At 43.6% G+C, this 23,360-nt stretch overlaps 1 protein-coding gene across 1 annotated transcript in view; it reads left to right on the forward strand.

Moving 5' to 3' along the window:
- The window catches only part of LOC134404983 (uncharacterized), a gene marked incomplete at its 3' end in the record, with an annotated part of 34,832 nt that extends 12,119 nt beyond the window's left edge, over positions 1-22,713 (forward strand). Inside the window, exons 2-3 of the mRNA XM_063136040.1 lie at positions 21,102-21,915; positions 22,258-22,713. Of these exons, the coding sequence (XP_062992110.1) occupies positions 21,102-21,915; positions 22,258-22,713 (1,270 nt within the window). The remainder of the gene's footprint in view (positions 1-21,101; positions 21,916-22,257) is intronic.
- Positions 22,714-23,360: the final 647 nt, after the last annotated feature.

Below are 23,360 nucleotides of genomic sequence, written 5' to 3' on the forward strand. Positions count from 1 at the left end.
ACATTCCTGGATTACTTGAACTATGAACCATTAAACAATATAGTTCTGACTGGCTCTGTGATGAGCTAATTTGCCTTAAATGTCACTTGAACTCTATGCAGTGTGTTTAAAATATTTCCCTTTCACTTTGCCTATTTCAACTAAAGATGAAATTAAATTGCCGAGATTATCCAGCATTACTTATTCCATCATATATCTTGAATATTTAATTGGATCTGCAATAGAGGGAAATGTAAACAGTTTTGATTAGACAGTTCTATTACCTGTCACTCTATTGCAATTAATCACCAAATCCCTTTCTAGTTTTAATACAACAGCTACTGCTATCTGATGTTCTTTGGATAAATTTCACTGTGTTATATGGGTTGCTCGTAAGAAATGGAACTCATCACAGAATAAAATTTCAGAAGCTACCGACACCTTGTCATTATTAGCTATAAATTAGTACCAGAGAAAGTTTAGTTCCTTCTTTAGTTGTCATTAAAATGGGTCTTATTCCCCACCCACCCACTTTTTCAAGGAGTGCACTGCAGAAATTTGGTACCTGCGGGGAGCGTGGCATGTCACCCAAATCTCTCTTTCTTCATCTCTCTTTCTAAATAATACACATTAGCTAAGTTTTTCTTTGAAAATTGCCTGGAGAAGAGAGTGTTCCTGATCATGGACTGAATGTCCTTCCATTACATCCAGACAGAGGGTATTATCATCATCATCATCATCATCATCATCATCGTTGATATACCACCCCATAGCTGAAGCTCTCTGGGCAGTTTACAGAAGTTAAAAACAGTGAACATTAAACAGAAATATACAAAATTTAAAACCATAAAAAGCATAAAATACAAACAAAAACGGACAATGTCCATTTAAAAACAACTATTCTGGGGTCAGTTAAAAAAACTCAGCATATGCTGTTAAATGCCTGGGAGAAGAGAAAAGTCTTGACCTGGTACCGAAAAGATAACAATGTTGGCGCCAGGTGAGCCTCATCGGGGAGATCATTCCATAATTGAGGAGACACCACTGAAAAGGCCCTCTCCCTTGTTTCCATTTTCTGAGCTTTCCTTGGGGTAGGCACCGGGAGGAGGACCTTAGATGTTGAGCGTAGTGTATGGGTAGGTTCATGTTGGGAGAGGCATTCCATCAGGTATTGTGGTCTCAAGCCGTGTAAGGCTTTATAGGTTAAAACCAGCACTTTGAATTGGGCTCGGAAACATACAGGCAGCCGGGCCAGAGTTAGTCTTATATGCTCGAACCTTCTGGTTCCAGTTATCAATCTGGCCACTGCATTTTGCACAACCTGCAGTTGTAAAACCATCTTCAAAGGCAGCCCCATGTAGAGTGCATTGCAGTAATCTAATCTGGAGGTTACTAGAGCATAGACAACTGAAGCTAGGTTATCCCTGTCCAGATACGGGCATAGCTGGGCCACCAACCAAAGTTGGTAGAAGGCAGTCTGTGCCACTGAGGCCACCTGGGCCTCAAGTGACAAAGATGGTTCTAGCAGAAACCCCAAGCTATGGACCTGCTCCTTCAGGGGGAGTGCAACCCCATCCAGAACAGTTTGAACACCCATTGTCCGGTCAGAGAAACCACCCATTAACAGCATCTCAGTCTTGTATGGATTGAATTTCAGTTTATTAGCCCTCATCCAGTCCATTGACACAGCCAAACACTGGTTCAGCACATCCACAGCCTCACCTGTTGAAGATGAAAAGGAGAAGTAGAGCTGTGTGTCATCAGCATACTGATGACAATGCACTCCAAAACTCTGAATGACCGCACCCAATAGTTTCATGTAAATGTTAAACAGCATGGGGGACAAAACTGACCCCTGCAGAACCCCATACTAGAGAATCCACGGAGCTGAGAAATGTTCCCTCAATACCACCTTCTAGAGCCAACCAGCCAGGTAGGAGTGGAACCACTATAATACAGTTCTTCCCACTCCCAACTCAGCCAGACGCTCCAGAAGGATACCATGGTCGATGGTATCGAAAGCCACTGAGAGTTCAAGGAGAATCAATGAGACACACTCCCTCTGTCTTTCTCCTGACATAGGTCATCATACAGGGTGACCAAGGCTGTTTCCGTGCCAAAACCAGGCCTGAAACCCGATTGAAATGGATCCAGATAATCAGTCTCACCCAAGAGTGTCTGGAGCTGGCCTGCAACTACCTGCTCAAGGACCTTGCCCAGGAATGGAGCATTTTCCCCCAACCTGTAATTGTTAAGATTTTCCAGGTCCAGGGAAGCTTTCTTCAGGAGTGGTCTCACTACCACCTCTGTCAGATGGCCTGGGCCTACTCCCTCTCACAGAGAGGCATTAATCACTTCCTTTGCCCAGCCACCTGTTCCATTCCTGTTATCTTTAATTAGCCAAGAGGGGCAAGTGTCCAATACGGAATTTGGCGACCCAACCATAGCCCCCCAGGATGCACAATGGGTGTCCCATGCTCTTAGTGCCAGGCTATCATTTATGGGACATAATGTGAAGTACTGTTAAAGAAGGGTGCCTTTGAGCATATGCCCGAGTGATTTTGTCCCATCACTAGAGTTACTACAACTGGCTTGAGCTTCCTATGCATTTAATAGCTGCTGTAGAAATACAGTATGTGCAGCTTTTATCCAGTAAGAAGGTGCAGTTGTGGATGAAGGTCTGCCTGTTGAATTTCTGCCTGCTTTGCAGCTGATTCAGCCACAAATCCCCCTTATGGATAGGATGGAGGAAAAGGTGAGATCCTGATTAGGTGGGTCAGACAATTAGCATCATCATCAGCAGCAGCTTTCTAGTTTTACTCCATTGCTTTGGCAAAATCCATTGATGAAGGAAATACTTGTCTCTATAACCCGCTTAGTGAATTTTACAACCCCTCCCTGAAAAATGTCAATAGTCAAATGATAATGTTGTCATGGGAACTAAATACTTTATTAAGGCATCTCTTCTTGCAGACAACAGATCTCACTGTAGAGAAAGTCAAATGCAGCAAAACCACTTGAAGGAGACTTGCTGGCCCCATTCTCCAAATGCTCTGAAGCACGGCAAAACAAAAGCATATGTCAAATCAAAAACAAAAAAAGGGAATTTGATCCTCCCTAGTCAACACAGAGGATAGATTAAAGATTGTGGATGTTAATGGAATGCACCCCCTTGATGCTCAAAGAGAGCCTCCATGCAAGTCTTTTAGCGCAAGAGCTTTGAAAATCTGGAGTTTGGGGCATCTTGCATTGGACAAGGTGGAAAACTAGATGCATAATGTGAAGTACTGTTAAAGAAGGGTGCCTTTGAGCATATGCCCGAGTGATTTTGTCCCATCACTAAAGTTACTACAACTGGCTAGTAACCAGGGGACTAGTTATTATAATCCCAATTTATAAAAAAGGTTAAAGATCGGATCCAGCAAATTACAGACCAATCACCAAACTATATGCCTCCCATCTGCATTTATTTATTTATTATATTTATGTACCGCCCCCATAGCTAGAGCTCTCTGGGCAGTTTACCGAAATTCTAAAATTGGGATAAAAACGAGGATACAAAATTTAAAATTCTAAAACGCAGAACATACATACATAAAGCATTAAAAACCATTAAAATAAACAGTATTTATTTATTTATTTATTTATTGCATGAGAAACTGTTAGACTGGCTAGACCAAGAAAGCGTCCTCGAAGATGAGCAAGCTGGGTTCAGAGTGGGGCGATCAACAGTCGACTAATCCTCAAACATATTGCTGAATAGTATGCATCATCAGCTAAAGAAGGCCTGCATGATGCATTTATCGACTTTAAATCAGCCTTTGACTCAATTCCCAGAGGCAAGTGGGAAATGTCTGAGGTGACTAACATTGATAGGAGACTGCTCACATTCATGTCGAGTCTCTACAAAGATGCACATTTAAAAGTCAGATGCCGCCGTGCTGGTCATTTAAAAGGATTAATAATATCCGCCTATAATGGAATAAGATAGGGGTGTGTCTTGGCCCCCACTTTGTTCAATTTTTATATTAATTCCCTGGTTCAGTCCTTGAAAAAGATAAACTCGCATCCTCCCAAATTGTCAAACAGATCTTTGTCAATCCTCCTCTATGCAGCCGATGCAGCGCTCCTATCACTGTCAAGCATAGGCCTGAGACGCCTTCTAAGTGCTGTAGCTTCTTATTGTAAAGATGTACTGCTGACAATAAATTACACCAAAACTAAGGTCCTGAACTTTAACAAAAAGAGAACCAAGCATCGATGGCAGATCAATGGACATCAAATTGTGCAGGTTACCTCCTATAAATACCTAGGAGTAACCTTTCAATCATCAGGCTCGTGGAAGTCCCAAACAAAGTGCGCCACTGCAAATGCTCAAAGGAGCACCAGAGCATTCCTCTCTTTTTCTGTGCTAAAGGTGGCCAATACAGCCATGCAAGTATTTACTGCCAAATTAATCTCACAGATATTGTACAGATGTCAGATATGTCTTATTGAAGACTATGCCCCTTTTGAGGTTGCTCAAACACAGAATAACAGGCTCAAGTTACAGGAAGCCAGATTCCGGCTGGACATCAGGAAAAACTTCCTGACTGTTAGAGCAGTACGACAATGGAACCGGTTACCTAGGGAGGTTGTGGGCTCTCCCACACTAGAGACATTCAAGAGGCAGCTGGACAACCATCTGTCAGGGATGCTTTAGGGGGGATTCCTGCATTGAGCAGGGGGTTGGACTCGATAGCCTTCCAACTCTACTATTCTATGATACAAGATTTCTAAGAGCAACATTAGGAATCTCCTCCTGTGTGCCTAATACAATCTTATAGCTAGAGGCAGGACAAATAACTATTGAGGCACAAATGCTGATATATTAGATGGATTTCTGGTTATAGCTGATATTTTGTCCTTTAGGTCTTGCCCCATTGACTTTCACTGACCCATTTCAATCCAAATGGAAAATGACACTATTGACAAAATTGCAGAATTTGGGCTTCTTGACTGATGCCACATGGGTTTTGGGATACACCAAAGCTAAAGCGGGTATCACGCAGTGAATCAGAAACATTGAATTCCAAAATAACCTGAGACTGACTGTATGCCATCCCAACTATCAGGACTATGTAGGAGCATTTATAATGCCAAATTATATGTCAAACCTATCAATTCCCAAATATAGGAAAGCTTTTATGTTAACCAGATTAAATGTTCTACCTTCTGCACTCCTCGAAGGCAGATATAATAAGATCCCTGTTCAAGAGCAAATATGCCCTTGTGACATGGGAAGTGTGGAAACTGAAGCCCATGTATTACTCCATTGTCCTTTTTACCATGACCTCCACAAAGATCTTATTACCCCAATTCTCTTTTAAAAAAAACAGGGAGATCTGGAGCATTTGATTTAAAATACCTATTATTAGATCAGAACCCCCTGATTACACACAATGTAGCACAATTCTGTGCATCTGCTCTCACATGCAGAAAAAATTATGATCAATCAAGGATAGTAAGCCTTGATTTATAGAGGTAACATTCCTCTTATGTTTATGACATCTTGTGTTTCAGATCCATGACTCTTGTCATGGATCCCCATACTTTGAGATCTTCTGGGGAAGCCCTTCTTTCAGTCCCACCATCTTCACAGGCAATGCCTGGTGGGAACATGGGAGAGGGCTGCTCCAGTGCTTTGGAACTCTCTTCCTGGGGAAGCTAGACTGCCCTCCTCCTTGATGTGCTTTTGGAAGCAGACAAAAACGTCTTTGTTCCAGCTGGCCTTTGGAGAATAATCTGGGCCTCCGTCTATGCTAAGGACTTTTAAAATTGTCATGTATTTTAAATGTTTAATATTTTAATATTGTAATATATTTAATATATTTTTAATTTTTGTATATTTCTTTTCATAGGTTTTAAAATGTATATGTTTTATATTTTGCAAGGCTGCCTTCAGGCCCAGTATTCAGGAAAAGTTAGGATACAAATAAATATCATCATCATCATCTTATTGTGTATCACAAATGGTTACATTTGATTCACTTTCCCTCTCCTTTCTGGCCCAGCCGTTTCATTTCATTGCAATGCAGAGGTTAACTAATACCATCCCCATTTGAACAGTGAATTGCAATGAACCACATCTTGCCAAATTCTCAGTCATGAAAGGCCATCAAAATGATATATAGTTCTTTATTTTCCCAGTACGGTACACCAGGCAAAGCAGCCTGGTGTCACACCGTAATGGAGTGTAACGGGCAATCATCCATGCCACAATTCATCATATGACAAATTTGGAAAAATTTGGGGTTGGCAGAAAGTGGAGGGTTAAAATATTTTCCTTTCAGTGTAGAAGCAGAAAGGACACAGAGTCATCTTTTCAGTTTCGCCTTTTAAAATGTGTCATTTTTACTGGTTTTGCTGTTTGTAATGTTCTTGCTTTTATAATTCCTGTTTATTTTTTAATTGCTGTACACTACACTAATGTGGGGGGGGGGAGGTTAGCAGAAAATTCAGTATTTCAATCAATAATAAATATATAAAAGATAAATGGTTAAAACAGATTTCAAATGAGTACTTATGTTGAAATTGCAATTCCATATAATAGGTAACAAAGCATAAATCAGAAATCATTCTGATGTGCTCATTTCAATATCTCATAGGATGGGAATTTGTAAATTGCAGAGAACCCTCTGTTTGCATCATTGGGTGCATTTTGAATCAGGTAACTGGAATGACAATTGTTCCCTATATTGTGTTCCCATTTCCGTCCAAAACTATCACTTAGGTAGGCCTTGTACATCCTTATTATAAAGCCATTTTCCTGTTACGTTATTACCTATGACCCTGACTTCCCCAACTCTATCACAATTACTGTCAAAAAAGTCATTTAGGGTATATCCTATGAATATGGGGACCATAAAGAAAAGAGGACAGGGCTCTGGTACCTTTAAAAGTTGTATAGAAAAAGGGATTTCAGCAGGTGCCATTCGTATGCATGAAATTACCCCTTCATCACAACAGTTAAAGCTGCAGGAGCCCTACCCTCTTGACCAGATACAAAACAGGGCAGGGCTCCTGCAACTTTAACTATTGTGATGAAGAGGGAATTTCACAAGGTGCTGCACCTGCTGAAATCCCCTTTTCTATACAACTGTTAAAGATGCAGGAGCCCTGTCCTCCTTTCCATAGGGTCACCCTACCTATGCATGTTTAGACAGAAAAAAGGGGTGACAGCTACAAAATGTGTTCCACTGCAATGTGCTCTGTGTGGAGCTGCCCTTGTATGTGGGTCAGAAGCTTCAGCTAGTGCAGAATGCAGCAGCTGGGGTGCTCAGTGGGACACCAAGCTAAGCTCACATACCATCGGTATTAAAGGAACTGCACTGCCTTTTAGCTACAGAAAAGATAATATCCTTGTCATAAAAAGCCCTAAACAACTTGGGATCAGGATATCTGGCACACTTATATATTTCCAGCCGACCTTTAAGATCATCAGAGGAGGCCTTGAGGGACATTCCAAAATTAGTGTAATGTCACCATGCAATATATCAACAGCGACCTTCTTGGTAGTGGCGCCCACCTTTGGAAAAAAAAACCAATGCAATTTGGGAAGTAGGAAGCGTGGCATCTTTGAAACACCTCCTGAAAAGGCACGTTCATCCGGGCTTTCCTTGGTTGTAATTAAATTAATCATACTGTTCCATCTTACTCCTTGTATTGCTTTTATTGTAAAGGGAATGGTTTTAATATTGTGGTGTTCTTTAATATTGCATTTTAAATGTGATTTTAATATTTAGATGTGAACCACTTAGGGATTTTATTATATGTAGTGATATACAAATATCACAAATAAAATAAATAAGACTTGCTGGGACATGCTGGAAGTTATAGACCTTCTTTCTGTCTAAGCATGCAAACGGTGTTGCCTTTAAGGGAACAGGCAATGACAAGGGGTAGCAGAGGAGACACTAAAAACAGTGCAGGCACAGAGGCATGTACCTACATTATTTTCCTTATCCCCAATATGTACATTGGGGCAGTGCCCAGAGGCATTGGGGATAAGGAAAGTAGTGGTGGCTGCAGCTGCCTGGCCCAACCGTTCTGCTTTCAGTGCTGAGCCATTAAAATGTAACGTAAATGTAGAAATATGGGGAGCATGTAATGGGTCTTCTGGTGCCCGTAACCCAACTATGATGCTGGCTTGGCCCTGTGCTGAAATGGCCTCCTAGAACAGGTATGTAGGTAGGGGTGGGTTTTTTTTGGGGGGGGGGGTTAAACCTTTTTCTCCTACTTGTAGTGATGTTGTTTATGTTTGTGATTCCTTGGTTCATAAAAGTCATGGAGGATAACATTATCAGTGGGTACAAGTTATAGATTATCTCCAGTATTAGAAGCACTATTTCTCTGAATACCATTTGCTTGGGAACTTGAGTAAGGGGGATTATATTGCACTCAGGTACTGTGTGTGAGCTTCCCATAGGTTTCTGATTGGCCACTGTAGCAACAGGAGGCTGGAGTAGATAGGCCTTCGCTCTGATCCAGCAGAGCTTTTCAAAAGCCCATTCTATCTATGGAACCTTCCATTTAACCCCTTAGTCCTTGTCCTCACCTGGAATTTATCTGCTCACATGAAAGCTGTTGCCCTGGTTTCCCTTTTTCTCCCTTCCTCTTCCTCTCTCTTTGTTGTCCTCTTCCCGTCAAACTTTAGCATGGAAACGTTTTGTTCAGAGAACTGTCCATTTTTACTTAAATTACTGTGTTCCATGATAGCTGTATATGAATGAAAAACAAAGGGTTGTTTTTACAATCTGTTCTCATGAGGAAACAGTCCCTGAAGTTGCCCTTATCTCTAATTTGTTTACATGCTGGAGGAATGAATTAGAGATTGAAGTGTGTTGGGAGGGGGGGGGGACTCATCTCTTTCACAAAAGGAAACACTGACTGTAATCTGTCTGCAAATGTGAAACAACTGGTTTGAAAACAAATGCTTCAGAATGCAGGGAATATCTAAATCGCTTCTCACGTTCAGTTAGAACCCAAAGCATGTTTCTTTAAAGACATAGCTAGCTGACACATATTTTGTCCTTTTTAACCCTAGAGACAGTTTGGGAGTCCCAATCAGGACACTAGCGTATATGGAGGGGGGTAGGGGGGTCTTTGACCTTTTCTTTTTTGCTCTAGAGTCCAGATGGCACAGAAGCATCACAACTCAGGACCACAGCAGTGATGGAAAGCTGCCCTATCTCCCTCACCCTATGCTAGGTTCCCTAGTATGTGTTCCAATTGCCCCCACCCCATGCTGCACTTCCTCTAGTGAAAACAATGTTCTCCCACTGGTTTAGGGAAGTTAACATTTTAAATATGTGTGACCCTATATTCTCATGCTCACAGACTGACCTGTTTAGCCCACGTAAATGTTTGTGTTCAGCATAGTACCGTGACACCTACTGCCACCTCATGATTGCTTGACCTTGTGGCCTCACTTCTCTGAAAGAATTCAGTGGACTCTGGACCTACATACCTAAACAGGGATTGGTATTCCTGAGTCATCTGATTCTCAGCACTGTTTGTATCTAAGCTTGAAATGATTGAAGTTCTCTGCTCTGCTCAGGAGGCCTGGTGGTGTAAGGATTAGAGAACTGGTGCCTCACCTACAAGGTTAGAACACTGTGGTGTCTCGCAGCACCTTTTCTGGTCCTCTGGGCCAGCCCTACTCTTAGGCAGAGAAAGGTGGCATTTCAGGGGACAGATGCTGAGGAGCACAGAATGGATAGAACTTTATGTGCCATCTTCTCTATTCTGTGCCCTCAGGTGCAGGGGAGGATGTTGTTTTCATGCCAATATGGAAATAAATTCCAAATGCCAGTCTGGTCAGCTTTTGTACTGGAATAGGGGTAGGGAGGTGCCATTTTGTCTTTGTTTGGGGTTGTCCCTGCTGGTTCTGTGGTGCTTGACTGAGGATATGGGCACTGGCCCTAAAGCTGTGTATCCCTTAAGGTAAGGGTAGACAACCTGGGGCACCCAAGGTCTTAACTGACCCTCTCCACTGTTGCCAATGCCCCTCAATCCAACAATTTCTTACCAAATTGTACCATTGCTATTAGCAACACAGACTGCTCTGTCTAGCAAGGAAGGAGTGAGCCATATAAAGATTTCAAGCAATCCTGGTAGCTCCCTTCTGATCCAGATTGTTCCCGCTTGCTGAAAAGAGTGGTCTGTATTGTTGGTAGGATGTGGCCTCTGACCCCCAAGACAGCATCACATGTGGATCTCAGACCAAAAAGTTTGTGCCCCTCTACCTTGCAGGATCAAAAGAACATTTAGCAATGAAGTTTGACACACATTCAATAATGTGAGACTGTTGTAGTTAAGGATGCTGGAAAAACTCAACTTGGACTAAAATGAGTTCAGATTGCTAATAATCCGACCTGTAGAATCCACTGCGGACTGGCCTCCTCAGGTGTTCAGAGTCCATGGACTTATGGATTTATTTATTTATTACTTTCCCAAAATTTACACAAACTCATTTGCAGGAAAATTAGCACATTTCTGCTGAGACATATGCCATACTGGATAATATATGGTTGAATGGAATGGGAGATAATACACTAAAAGTTGCATACTACCATAAATTATGTAAAACGTTGCAAAATTTCTTATGGAATTATTTGCCTGTTTTTCTACATAATGGGGGGGGGGAATTAATCCATCTATGAATGGACACCGGAACGAACAACACTGCACAATCCACAAAACACATGCAGGATGGATTTCACCAAATCCAGACATCCCTAGTTGTGGCTACTGTGTAGGGCAATAAACCCCAATCTTTTGGAACCTATGTGCACATTTGGGAATTTCAGAAACTGCTGTGCGCACCACTGCAAAATGGCTGCCATGGAGGATATTGCTACTCACATACTAGCTGTCAGGAGGGCCGGCTAGCCAAGAAGAGGGAGTCGAGAGAGAAACGGTGAGGCAAGGAGGTGGAGGGGGGGAGGAAAGAATTGCTTCCTGGCCTGCCCAGGGGTAAGGGAATGACGAGCTTTATATGAATGCCATGTGAGGTGCCTGCAGCTGCTGCGCTGGGCACCCCTGCTGTAGTCATAAATCACCAGTGTTAAATTTGATAAGCAGGAGGGAAACATCAATAAACTGTCCATGGTTGAAAGCTGAAGTATCTGTCCAAAGCTGGGTCAACAATACTGGAATCAAGAAAGCATCAAAGCGTAGTCAGGGCCCAGTCCAGAATAAGTCCAGGCAAGATCAAGGAACTGGTATGCCAGCAACAAAGACAAGGTACTAAGAACAACAGTTGCTACCAGCCCTGCTTCTGAGTGCTGGCAAGTCTTTCATGGGGATTGTGGTGATTGGGAATTGTTGTCAGCTGCATGGGCCTTCAGCTAGCTTCTGGCTGTTCCCGTGAAGGGCCACTCCCCCAAAACTCCCAGGCTCAGTTGTTCCTCCTTTCTGTGTAGTCCCTCAAACTGAAGCACCACACTAGGATATATAGGTTCTATTGTTAATGTTTTTATGATTACTATGTGTAAGGTGGCCATATGAAAAGGAAGACAGGGCTCTTGTATCTTTAACAGTTGCACAGAAAAGGGAATTTCAGTCGGTGTCATTTGTATATATGGAGAACCTGGTGAAATTCCCTCTTTATCACAACAGTTAAAGCTGCAGGAGCTATACTAGAGCGACCAGATTTAAAAGAGGGCAGGGCACCTGCAGCTTTAACTGCTGTGATGAAGAGGGAATTTCACCAGGTTCTCCATATATACAAATGTTACCTACTGAAATTTCCTTTTCTATGCAACAGTTAAAGATACAGGAGCCCTGTCCTCCTTTCCATGTGGTCACCCTAACTATGTGGAACTGGAATATAACTACTAGTAGCAATGCAACGCTGACATAATGTACACATTTTCTCAGATAAGGGCGATGGCAAGGAAGCGAAAGTCTAAACCTGAAACATAAGTCAATGGAGAGATACAGCAGCAGTCCAGAAGATACAGGAATACCGTTCTTCATAAATTATTAACATTTTACTATCTGGCGTTTGAACTGCCACTGTAAATGAATCTAATCTAAATTGTATTAATATTTAAGAAGAGCAAAGCTAATTATCTGATAGAATTGTTTGATTAACAGGTTATTCTGGGTTTGTGGGATGGGTGGGATGAGTCATGGGATAACACTTCTGCTGGATGCTGAATCTACACTTTTATTTTCTCAATGCAGTCATGTGTGCTGAATTGTCCTATGAATGGCTGAACAAATACCCACTCTGAGATACAACACTTCTTGAAAAATGCATAGGAGAAAGAGAGATGTACTGTCTGCGCTGCGTTATTCTGCACCTACCAGACTAATGTGCAGATTGGAACTTAGTTATCAATAAGCTTTTGCATTTTCCAAACATTCCTGTGCAATTCACAGCTTGAAACATGATTCAAAATATATTTATATATTCTTTTGAAAAAGAACATGCATTTCAAAATAGGTATCTAAATTAGGGCTATGGACAACCCACCGATTTGGCTCGAAGTCCGATTCGGAGCTTCTGAATTGGCCCCAATTCAGCTAGAACTGCTCCAGCCCATTTCAGATGTGGTTCAAAATCTGAAGCGGGCTGCAGTGTAAGACCTATGGCAGCTTTCCCCAACCTGATGGCTTGCAGATGTTTTCAACTACAACTCCAGCAATCCTGACCATTATCTATGCTGACTGGGGTGATGGGAAGTGACTGGGGAGCACCAGGTTGCAGAGGTCTGCCCTGCATTGTGGGAAAACGAAATGGCAGCAGCCAGGTTGTGAACTGAAATAAGCTCTGTTGCTGTCACCAGCAGTAGGGGGCAGGAGAGAGAGAAAAAAGAAGAGGAAAAGCGTGTAAAAGAAAGAAACAAGTAAAAAACAAATGGGAATTGTTAAAAAAAATGAATGAGAAATAAATGGATTTTAAATGAATAAACTTAAAATGTTGGTTTTCATTATGAATGACTGGAATAATGAAACAAACACATTTCTTGCACCATACTAACAAAATATAAATAAATAGATACACAGAATTATCCTGTTGCAGAAGTACCAGACCAAATGAACACGGTTTGGTAGGCAACAAGTATCATACTTCAAACTTGGATTATGCTAAATAAGTGTCTCAAAAGCCTCCCTCAGGAGTGTTCTGAGCTCACAAGTTCCCTTGGTAACCATAAACGCCTGGAGCCAGCCCTGTCTGTCACAATTCCCAGTTTCATTGCATCTTGTCCCTGAGACAACAGTGCCATGTTCTACCTTGAGGACTTCTTTACAGTTCAGAAGTATCTCTGACTATTTTGCTATCAAGAACATCTCCTAGCTGCCATTCAGGAGGCTTCTATTTTTAAAACCTCCTACAGAGATTCTGGTCTCGTCAACCTATTGGTTTCAACAGGATCCAAAGAAGTAAACAAAGAAGTAAAACTAAACATGAATAACGAAATAAAAAATATGAAGACTAGCCAGGTAGGGATGGAAGGATCAGTCTCTTTCTTGTCTATGACAGTTTCACAAGTGTTCACTCATAAGTCTGTTTTATTTATTTATTTATTTATTTATTTATTTATTTATTTATTACATTTCTATACTGCCCAATAGCCAAAGCTCTCTGGGTGGTTCACAAAAATTAAAATCATAGTAAAACAATCAACAGGTTAAAAGCACAAATACACAATACAATATAAAATGTGTTCCATCCTGTTCCACATTAGTTTGTGATTCTTCTTCTTGTCATCATCATCATCATCATCATCATCAAATAGCCATAGAAATTCACATTTAAATGTAATTTTGTTTATATTCCTCACTATACATACTTCTAAATATATTTTATCCTAAAATACAGAGTTTTATATGCATTTTAGTACATTTTTAGGTGAAAACAGCATCATAAAATCAGTCTCTTCACATTATTATTTTTTTTAATATAAAGCGGCGATGGGAGGTTGCAACTCTGACCACATGAATGGTCTGATGCGGCCTTTGGGACATTTTCTACTCAAAATCCGCTCCCTACAGCATTCCACTTGGAAGCCATTTGAGTTAAAAGATTACCATGGCAGGAAATTTTAAGCAGCCCCACATATGTGCATATGTACACACACACACACACACACACACACACACACACACACACTTTTCCTTCTTTGTGTGTGTTCACAGCCTCCCCAAGCTCCTTATCATTAAAAAACGAGAAGAAAAAAAGCCCAAATTCTGTAACACATATGTACCATGTAACATTTACTTTGACTCTTCGACACAGCAATTGTGGACTCTGGAATGCAAGTCAGTGCAGTAGAATACCCCCCCATTTTAGGCCCTGCCTGGAACACATCAGCCTCCCTACCTTCTGATTCCCTCACATTATGTTTGCTTCAACATGGGTGTAAAAAAAATAAAAAATCAAATACCTGCCCTGAATAAGTGGGTTCTGATATGAAGCCAATACCCAGCCATCTTTTTGTAAATCGCACCAGGGTGGACCTCCTAATCTTCTTCTTTGGGGATGGAAACAACCAACTATACGCTCCAAATCTTCCCGGGGACTCCTAACATAGAGAGTTACCATTTACTGTGGTAGTTTTCAAAACTGTGTTAGAATCATAGAATCGTAGAGTTGGAAGGGGCCTATAAGGCCATCGAGTCCAACCCCCTGCTCGGTGCAGGAATCTACCTTAAAGCATACCTGTCAGATGGTTTCTGAGGAACCTTTTTGTTTCTAGGGGATGTATCTGGGGGTTTTCATTGAGAAGGTTAATAAAGGTGAACATGCTTCCCTGAAAGATAATTTGCTGAACATCAGTGGAGGCTGGTGGCTCCGATATCAGTGGCCAGTAAATCCACTCCAGCTTTTAGAAAAAACCAGTCAGAAGAAAAGAGCTATCCAAGGTGCTAAACCCATTTTGAGGATTGGTTCACCACTTTGGATAGTTCCTTTAGAGTTCTGGCTGAAACTTGGAGCGGATTCAGAGGTTCCTTGGAGTCATCAGTTTGGAATGGAGGATTTGCTAAATGTAGAAAGTTTAAAAGCTACTGACCTACTTGCTGAGTTCTTCTTTCTCACATGATCTAATCTAAATATCCTTGGCTTCTTGCCCACACTGCGCTAAAACTCCCATATCCTGCCCCTTATTAAACACTTAAAGGGAAAATCCAAGCAATTTGCCTACATTCAGATGTCGAAATCCCTCCCTTCGCTCTGAAGTCTCCAGTATGATTGGCCAGCACCGTTCCTGAATTCCAAATGTCAGCTCATTCTCTACTTCATTTCCCTGACATACGCTACTCATTTCCTCCTCCCCATGCTGAGTGTTCCTGCCAGGTGCAGCTCCACCTGTTTGATTTAAATAATGCCAGTCAGGATCTCACTGCTTAAATTTTGAATTAAATTAATGTGAATGCCCTTAGATTTGGTGTCATTCAGCTTATATCAAAATACAAGTGCACATCTCAAGCTATTAAGCAAAAGTTTTCAAAATATACAGGGATTGTTTGTGCTGCATGAGCACAAAAACTTTTTTAGTTGGGGTCCTTAACAACAAAAATTGTCAGTATTTTGGTGTAAAAGAAATGAAGGTTGACATACAGTCTGTTTCCTGGCTGCAACTTTATATTAAAAAAATTAGCCTGCAGTGAATGTTTAGATCTGAGTTATAAACATCTTGAAGTAAAAAAAAAAAACCCAACAAAAACAAACAATAACAACATTATGGTCTGTAAAAGTGCTGACAGACTCTTCTCTACAAGTACACTAGGGAATATTGCAGAAATTAATACATTATGCACTTTTCTTACAAAGGTATGGTTTTTTTTCTCTCTGTCTGCAGAGTTAAAGGGCTTTCTCCTCTTCAGTTTATTACTGCAGTGACAGCGATAAACAAATCAAAACATATACAATTGCCTCTAAAAAGGTTTAAAAAAATAAAATTGAAAACTAGTCTCTACTCTCAAATTGGCAATGACATTACTGTGAGTCTCATCTCTAAGGGATTTGATCCAAACTAAGACTGTCATCACACAGGGGAAAATTGCATTTCCTTGTCATCACTTCTCCCCCCATGCGTTTGTCCCTCATTACTTCCTCTTTTGAAAGAGGAAGTAAACAACTTGCACATGGCCCATTCAGTCTCAACTTCCGTCTCAAAAATAATTCACATTTACCAGGGTCTCTTTTTTTCTTTTTCTTTTTGGTCAGGTGAAGAAGGCTAGAAGAGGCAAGGAGGTGCACAGAAGACAGATGATGTTGTAAATAGGACTTTGAGTGTCCAGTAACGAGTGTGCAAAAATCTGTGAGTGCCCAATAATGAGCATGCAATAAAACGTTTGTCTGATGACACCCTAAAAGTAGTATTTGACCAGTCATAGAATCATAGAACAGTAGAGTTGGAAGGGGCCTACAAGGCCATCGAGTCCAACCCCCCGCTCAATGCAGGAATCCAACCTAAAGCATACCTGACAGATGGTTGTCCAGCTGCCTCTTGAAGGCCTCTAGTGTGGGAAAAACCACAACCTCCCTAGGTAACTGGTTCCATTGTCATACTGCTCTAACAGTCAGGAAGTTTTCCCTAATGTCCAGCTGAAATCTGGCTTCCTGTAACTTGAGCCCATTATTCCATGTCCTGCACTCTGGGATGATCGAGAAGAGATCCTGGCCCTCCTCTGTGTGACAACCTTTCAAGTATTTGAAGAGTGCTATCATGTCTCCCCTCAATCTTCTCTTCTCTAGGCTAAACATGCCCAGTTCTTTCAGTCTCTCTTCATAAGTCAATGAGCCTTGATCAATTCATCAGCCATATATATTGGTCATATAATAATGCAATTGTCTGGTGGCTGGACAAAAGATATCTAGCCAACAGGTAGTGCCCTGTTTGTCCACAATGTGGGAACTAGCAGGAAAGACGACAGCTAGTACCCAGAGGAGCCTGATATTTTAGTGCCAGTTGATAGACTGTCCATGGATGACTGGGGCAGGAGTGAGAACTCCAGTAAAAAAAACCTTGCAAGCTGTGGTTTCAAGACCTGAGGCGGAAATGAGCAACTTCTGCCCCTCCAGATGTTTTGCCTTACAATTCTTTTGCCAACATAGCCAATGGGGAGTTGTAGGTGGTAACATCTGGAGGGGTCCAAGTTGTCCAACCACTATTCTAAGGGGATAGGACAAATGCAACCTCTATCGACTTCCACTGACGTTATTTTCCCTGGTTGCATCTGGACAACAGAAATAGATCAGAACTTAATTTCAATATGTTTTAGATAAGAATTTACAAAAAATCACTTTTTCATTTTTTTTTCACAGAAAGAACTGAATTTTTATTTTATTTTTTATTAAAAAAAATGGATGTGGGGTGGGCCAAAACTGGCAGATCTTTCATCTGGCCTTGAGTCGTTACTCTTAAATTTACAATTTTGTGTTTTTCCCCCCTGATTATCTCTGTGGTTTGTGGAAGTGGGTTAACCAGGAAAAACCATGGGAGACATACTGGGCAGTGATAACATTGTGTAATGGATCCATAAACATTCATGAGTGGCCAATCACGAGTATGCAATAAGCCACTCACTTAAAAAAGCTCTCTGTGTTCTGCACCTTACAGATAGATCACGGCACACATCAAAAGCACATCCGTTAAAAGGAAGGAATAATAGCACTAAGGTTTTCTACATATGTAGAGATTATACAAATCTTCCATTCTTCCCCCAAAGTCAGATTTCCTGTGGTCTGAAAAGAGATAAAACAGGGAAAATGTCATGTTGATGCCCTGTAAAAAGGGAGTATCAGTCCCCAGTGTAGCTGTGCAGCTGTTTTAAAAACACTTCATTCTTTTTTTAAAAAAAGGATATATAAATATTTCAATGTTCATGTGGCACTTTTTTTTTGCTTTGCTTTTCTTTTCTAGCGTAGCCCACTGTGACCTTCTCCTTTAACCTGCCATGTGTTGCTCTACTAACTGTACTGCACGCTCCTCAATATTTTTTAAACTTTGCAAATGCTTCAAAAGTGCAATACTGTATTATTTTCATAATCATTTTGTTTTGTTTCATTATTTCTTTATGGTTATTCCATTATTGTTTGGACCTTAGCAAACTAAATGCAGTGATTTTGTTATTGTTGGTTATTTTAGTGTGTCGTTGTTTGGTTTTATGATTGTAAACCACCTTGAGGGCATTTGTTATTTGTGGGGTGTACAAATCCAATAAATCAATGTAGCTTCAATAATTGTGGCCATTGCAGCATTCCATAGTGGTTTCCCCTTGGCTTTTTGCTACTGCTGCGAATGTTGGCAGCACAGTGGGGGTGGGGACTGCACTGAGGAACTGGGAGGTGAACATGTAGCCTGCCTTATGAGAGAACAAATAATAATAAGCAAGTGTTATTATATTACCATCACGTTGGCAGTGAAAAATTAGCCCAGCCTCAATTTCCTTAACTCAGAAGTAAGTCATGTTGAATTAAATTGACTTCCAAGTTAAGCCTGTAGCCAAAGGTCTCGTACTGCTTCCAAAGTTGTGTTGATACCCTGTGAAGTACCGTAAATTAATTTGCTTTGCTCAGTTCCCCCCCTATTGATCCCTGACCTCTAACATTAACCACAGCTAATGTAGAAATAGATTCTAGTTTGGCAGCATTGAAAAATGTAACCCTGATCTGGCCTTTGGATTCTCACTTTCTCCTTTTCCTCACCTCTTGTGTTTACATAAGCTCTACTCAGCTGTCCTTCAACAGGCAGGATGAAAAGGGCGACAGAAACAAAACATATTCAATAGGGCCCTGGACAGCCCCACCCCCACCCCACTCACCCTGGAGGCTGTTTTGGAGCCTTCAAAATTATCCCAATTCAACTCAAGGTGCTTCAGGGGATGCCCGGCTTGTCTTGGCACCAAAGCCAAAGTGAGATTCACTCCTCCTGAAATGGGTTGGCCTTGTGGTAAAGCTGCAGCCGGCCAGGGGAAGGTGGGGTGTGCTTGCTGCTTGCAGTGGGGAGAGAAGACCTTGGGGCTGCAGGAGCCTGGGCTCTGCAGTCTCTTTCCCCCAGCTGCTGAACATCTGCTGACAAGTGCCCCGCCTTGCTTACAGGTAAAGCTGCAGCCGGCCAGGGGAAGGTGGGGTGTGCTTGCTGCTTGCAGTGGGGAGAGAAGACCTTGGGGCTGCAGGAGCCTGGGCTCTGCAGTCTCTTTCCCCCAGCTGCTGAACATCTGCTGACAAGTGCCCCGCCTTGCTTACAGGTAAAGCTGCAGCCGGCCAGGGGAAGGTGGGGTGTGCGTGCTGCTTGCAGTGGGGAGAGAAGACCTTGGGGCTGCAGGAGCCTGGGCTCTGCAGTCTCTTTCCCCCAGCTGCTGAACATCTGCTGACAAGTGCCCCGCCTTGCTTACAGGTAAAGCTGCAGCCGGCCAGGGGAAGGTGGGGTGTGCTTGCTGCTTGCAGTGGGGAGAGAAGACCTTGGGGCTGCAGGAGCCTGGGCTCTGCAGTCTCTTTCCCCCAGCTGCTGAACATCTGCTGACAAGTGCCCCGCCTTGCTTACAGGTAAAGCTGCAGCCGGCCAGAGGCAGCGCCTCGGCGCGCGCCTCGGCGACGCGCAAAGTGCGGCGCCGAGTTGGCGCCGCACTTTGCGTCGCACAGAGGAGCCACCCTGTTTTGAAGAACACCAGCCGACCAGCAACCAACAGCAATTTTTCAAAAAACTTTTAATCAATTTTTAAATAATTTTTAATATGTGCCTGGGGAGCTCTGGGGAATATGGGGGTGCCTGCATAACTGTGGTCACGGGTAGGGGGAGGTATGGTGCTGGGGGAGGAACAGGCCAGATGAGGAGAAGAGGGGACAGATTCCTTACAGCTGTCCCCTCTTCTAGTCCTTCCCCCAACCAGATGGTTCCTGGCGGCCTTATCAGCTTGCTCTCGGGTCTGGTGGTGCTGCTGCTGAATGCCAGGTCAGTCCAAAACAAAATCTCTCTCATCCATGATCTGATTGTGGATGAGGGGGCTGACCTGGTATGCATCACTGAGACCTGGGTGGGGGAACTGGGAGGGGTTGCTCTCACCCAGCTCTGCCCTCCTGGGTACTCGGTGCAGCACCAGCACAGACTCGAGGGCCGGGGAGGGGGGGTTGCCGTGATCTATAGGAATACAATCTCCCTCTCTAGGCTTCCTGTTCAGTCGAGTGCTGATCTTGAGTGTCTGTACTGTGTGTTGGGTACTCGAGACAGATTAGGGATTCTGCTGGTGTACCGTCCACCCCGCTGCCCCACAGTCTCCCTGCCTGAGCTGACGGAGGTTGTCTCGGACCTGGTGTTGAGAACCCCCAGGATGGTGGTTCTGGGGGATCTCAACTTCCATGCCGAGGCTGCTGTCTCTGGAGCGGCTCAGGACTTCATGGCTGCCATGACAACCATGGGGCTGTCTCAACATGTCATCGGCCCAACACACGCAAAGGGACACACGCTTGATCTGGTTTTCTCGACTGGGCAGGAGGATGGTGATCTGGAAGTGGGGGAACTAACATCTACCCCCTTGTCATGGTCGGATCACTTCCTACTGAGGTTTAGACTCTCGGCGGCCTTTCCCCTCTGCAAGGGTGGGGGGCCTATTAAAATGGTCCGCCCCCGGAGGCTAATGGACTCCGATGGATTCCAGAGGGCTCTGGGGGATTTTCCTGCTGGTATGGCCGGTGCTCCTGTCGAAGCCCAGGTCGCTCTGTGGAATGCAGAGATGACTCGGGCGGTTGACACGATCGCGCCCAAGCGTCCTCTCCCTCTGAGCAGAGCCCGGTCAGCTCCTTGGTATACACCTGAGCTGAGGGCGATGAAGCAAGAGGGGAGACGGCTAGAACGCAGGTGGAGGAAGACTCGTGCTGGGTCTGATCGAACACGGGTTAGAGCTCACTATCGAGCCTACTCTGTGGCGGTGAGGGTGGCAAAGAGGCAGTTCTTTTCCACCAGCATTGCGTCTTCTTAGTGTCGTCCGGCGGAGCTTTTCCGGGTGGTTCGCGGCCTGTTACACTCTGGGCCAGGCCGAGAGATGGTGGAACCCTCGGTAGCACGCTGTGACAAATTTGCACGGCACTTTGAAGATAAAGTCGCTCAGATTCATCATGAATTGGACACCACACTTAATGCAGCTCCACTAGTAGAGGTGTTCGGAGCGCCGTCCGGTTCAGTTTTATTGGATGAGTTTCAGTTAGTGAGGCCCGAGGATGTGGACAAGGTGCTTGGCCAAGTCCGGTCGACCACCTGTATGCTTGACCCTTGCCCCTCATGGCTCATTACATCAAATAAGGAGGGGATCGCCGGCTGGGTCCAGGAGGTTGTAAATGCCTCCTTGAGAGAGGGAGTGGTGCCGGCCTCTTTAAAAGAGGCGGTAATTAGACCACTCCTGAAGAAGCCTAATCTGGACCCGGAGGATGTTAACAACTATAGGCCGGTGGCTAATATCCCTTTCCTGGGCAAGGTGCTTGAGCGGGTGGTTGCAGGACAACTCCAGGCACTCTTGAATGAAACGGATTATCTAGATCCATTTCAATCGGGCTTCAGGCCTGGTTTTGGAACGGAAACTGCCTTGGTCGCCCTGTGGGATGACCTCTGTCGGGAGAGAGACAGGGGGAGTGCGACCCTGTTGGTTCTCCTGGACCTCTCAGCGGCCTTCGATACCATCGACCATGGTATCCTTCTGGATAGGTTGTCTGAGCTGGGAGTTGGAGGTACTGCGTTGCAGTGGTTCCGCTCCTACTTGGATGGCCGATTCCAGAAGGTGGTGCTGGGGGATTATTGCTCTGTGCCGTGGCACCTAAGCCATGGGGTTCCGCAGGGCTCTATCTTATCCCCTATGCTGTTTAACATATACATGAAGCCGCTGGGGGAGGTTATCCGGAGATGTGGACTGAGGTGTCATCAATATGCGGATGATACCCAGCTCTACCTTTCCTTTTCATCAAACCCAGGTGAGGCAGTGGCTGTTCTGAACCAGTGTCTGGGCACGGTAATGGACTGGATGAGGGCTAATAAACTGAGACTCAATCCAGACAAGACGGAGGTACTGTTAGCGGGTGGTTCTTCTGTCCGGCGAGGTGATGTTTGCCCTGTCCTGGACGGGGTTGCACTCCCCCTAAAGGATCGGGTCCGTAGTTTGGGGGTGCTCTTGGATCCAGAACTGTCACTTGAGGCACAGGTGAACTCAGTGGCAAAGAGCACCTTTTATCAGCTCAGGCTGATATACCAGCTGCGCCCTTATCTGGACAGAGATAGCTTAGCTACAGTTATCCATGCTCTGATAACCTCTCGTTTGGATTACTGCAATGCGTTATACGTGGGGATGCCTTTGAAAACGGTCCGGAAACTTCAACTGGTGCAAAACAGGGCAGCAAGGTTATTAACAGGGACTGGCCGGCGAGATCACATTACGCCAGTCCTTTTACAACTTCACTGGCTGCCAGTCCAGGTCCGGGCCCGATTCAAAGTGCTGGTATTAACATTTAAAGCCCTAAACGGTTTGGGGCCAGGTTATCTGAAGGAACGCCTCCTCCCATATGTACCTACCCGGACCTTAAGATCATCTACAGGGGGCCTTCTCCATGAGCCCCTGCCAAAGGAAGTGAGGCAGGTGGCTACTAGGAGGAGGGCTTTCTCCGCTGTGGCACCCCGGTTGTGGAACGAGCTCCCCAGAGAGGTCCGCTTGGCGCCTACACTGTACTGCTTTCGTCGCCAGCTGAAGACCTTTTTATTCACTCAGTATTTTAACACTTAATTTTAACTTAAATTTAAATTTTACTGTTTTAACTCTGTATTTTAATCCTATATCAACTTTGCTGTGTGGTTTTATCCTGGTTGTGCTTTTTATACTGTATTTCGTAATTGTGTTTTAAACTGTTGGGTGTTTTACTGTGGTTTTAATTTTTGTGAACCGCCCAGAGAGCTTCGGCTATTGGGCGGTATAGAAATGTAATAAATAAATAAATAAATAAATAAATTGTGGGTTCCTGGGTACTGGTCGCATGGCTGGCACCCAGGAATGCCAGTTGCAAGGCTGACCGGGAGTCCATTCGACTCTCCCCTTCCAGCCCCTTCACCCTCACCCCCAAAACCAGAGCTGTCACCAGGACTTAGCTTTAAATCACATCCTCCTCTCTGAGAGCTGAGCCATGATTTAAAATTGAGATCATGGGGTTCTCTGGTTTTACAATAGCTATGGCCACAAACTACGCTGCACAAACTAATATATATATAAGGTGCCTGAACGCACACAACTACCCAAACCACTAGTGGAACGAGATGATTAACAAGAAACCCATTTATTATTATACAAAAATTACAAAAAAGCTGATGTATCCCATAGTTGTTAAACAATAGTGGTACTGGGTACTATAA

The sequence above is a fragment of the Elgaria multicarinata genome, chromosome 10 (genome assembly GCF_023053635.1).
Source record: "Elgaria multicarinata webbii isolate HBS135686 ecotype San Diego chromosome 10, rElgMul1.1.pri, whole genome shotgun sequence".
Lineage (NCBI taxonomy): Eukaryota > Metazoa > Chordata > Lepidosauria > Squamata > Anguidae > Elgaria > Elgaria multicarinata.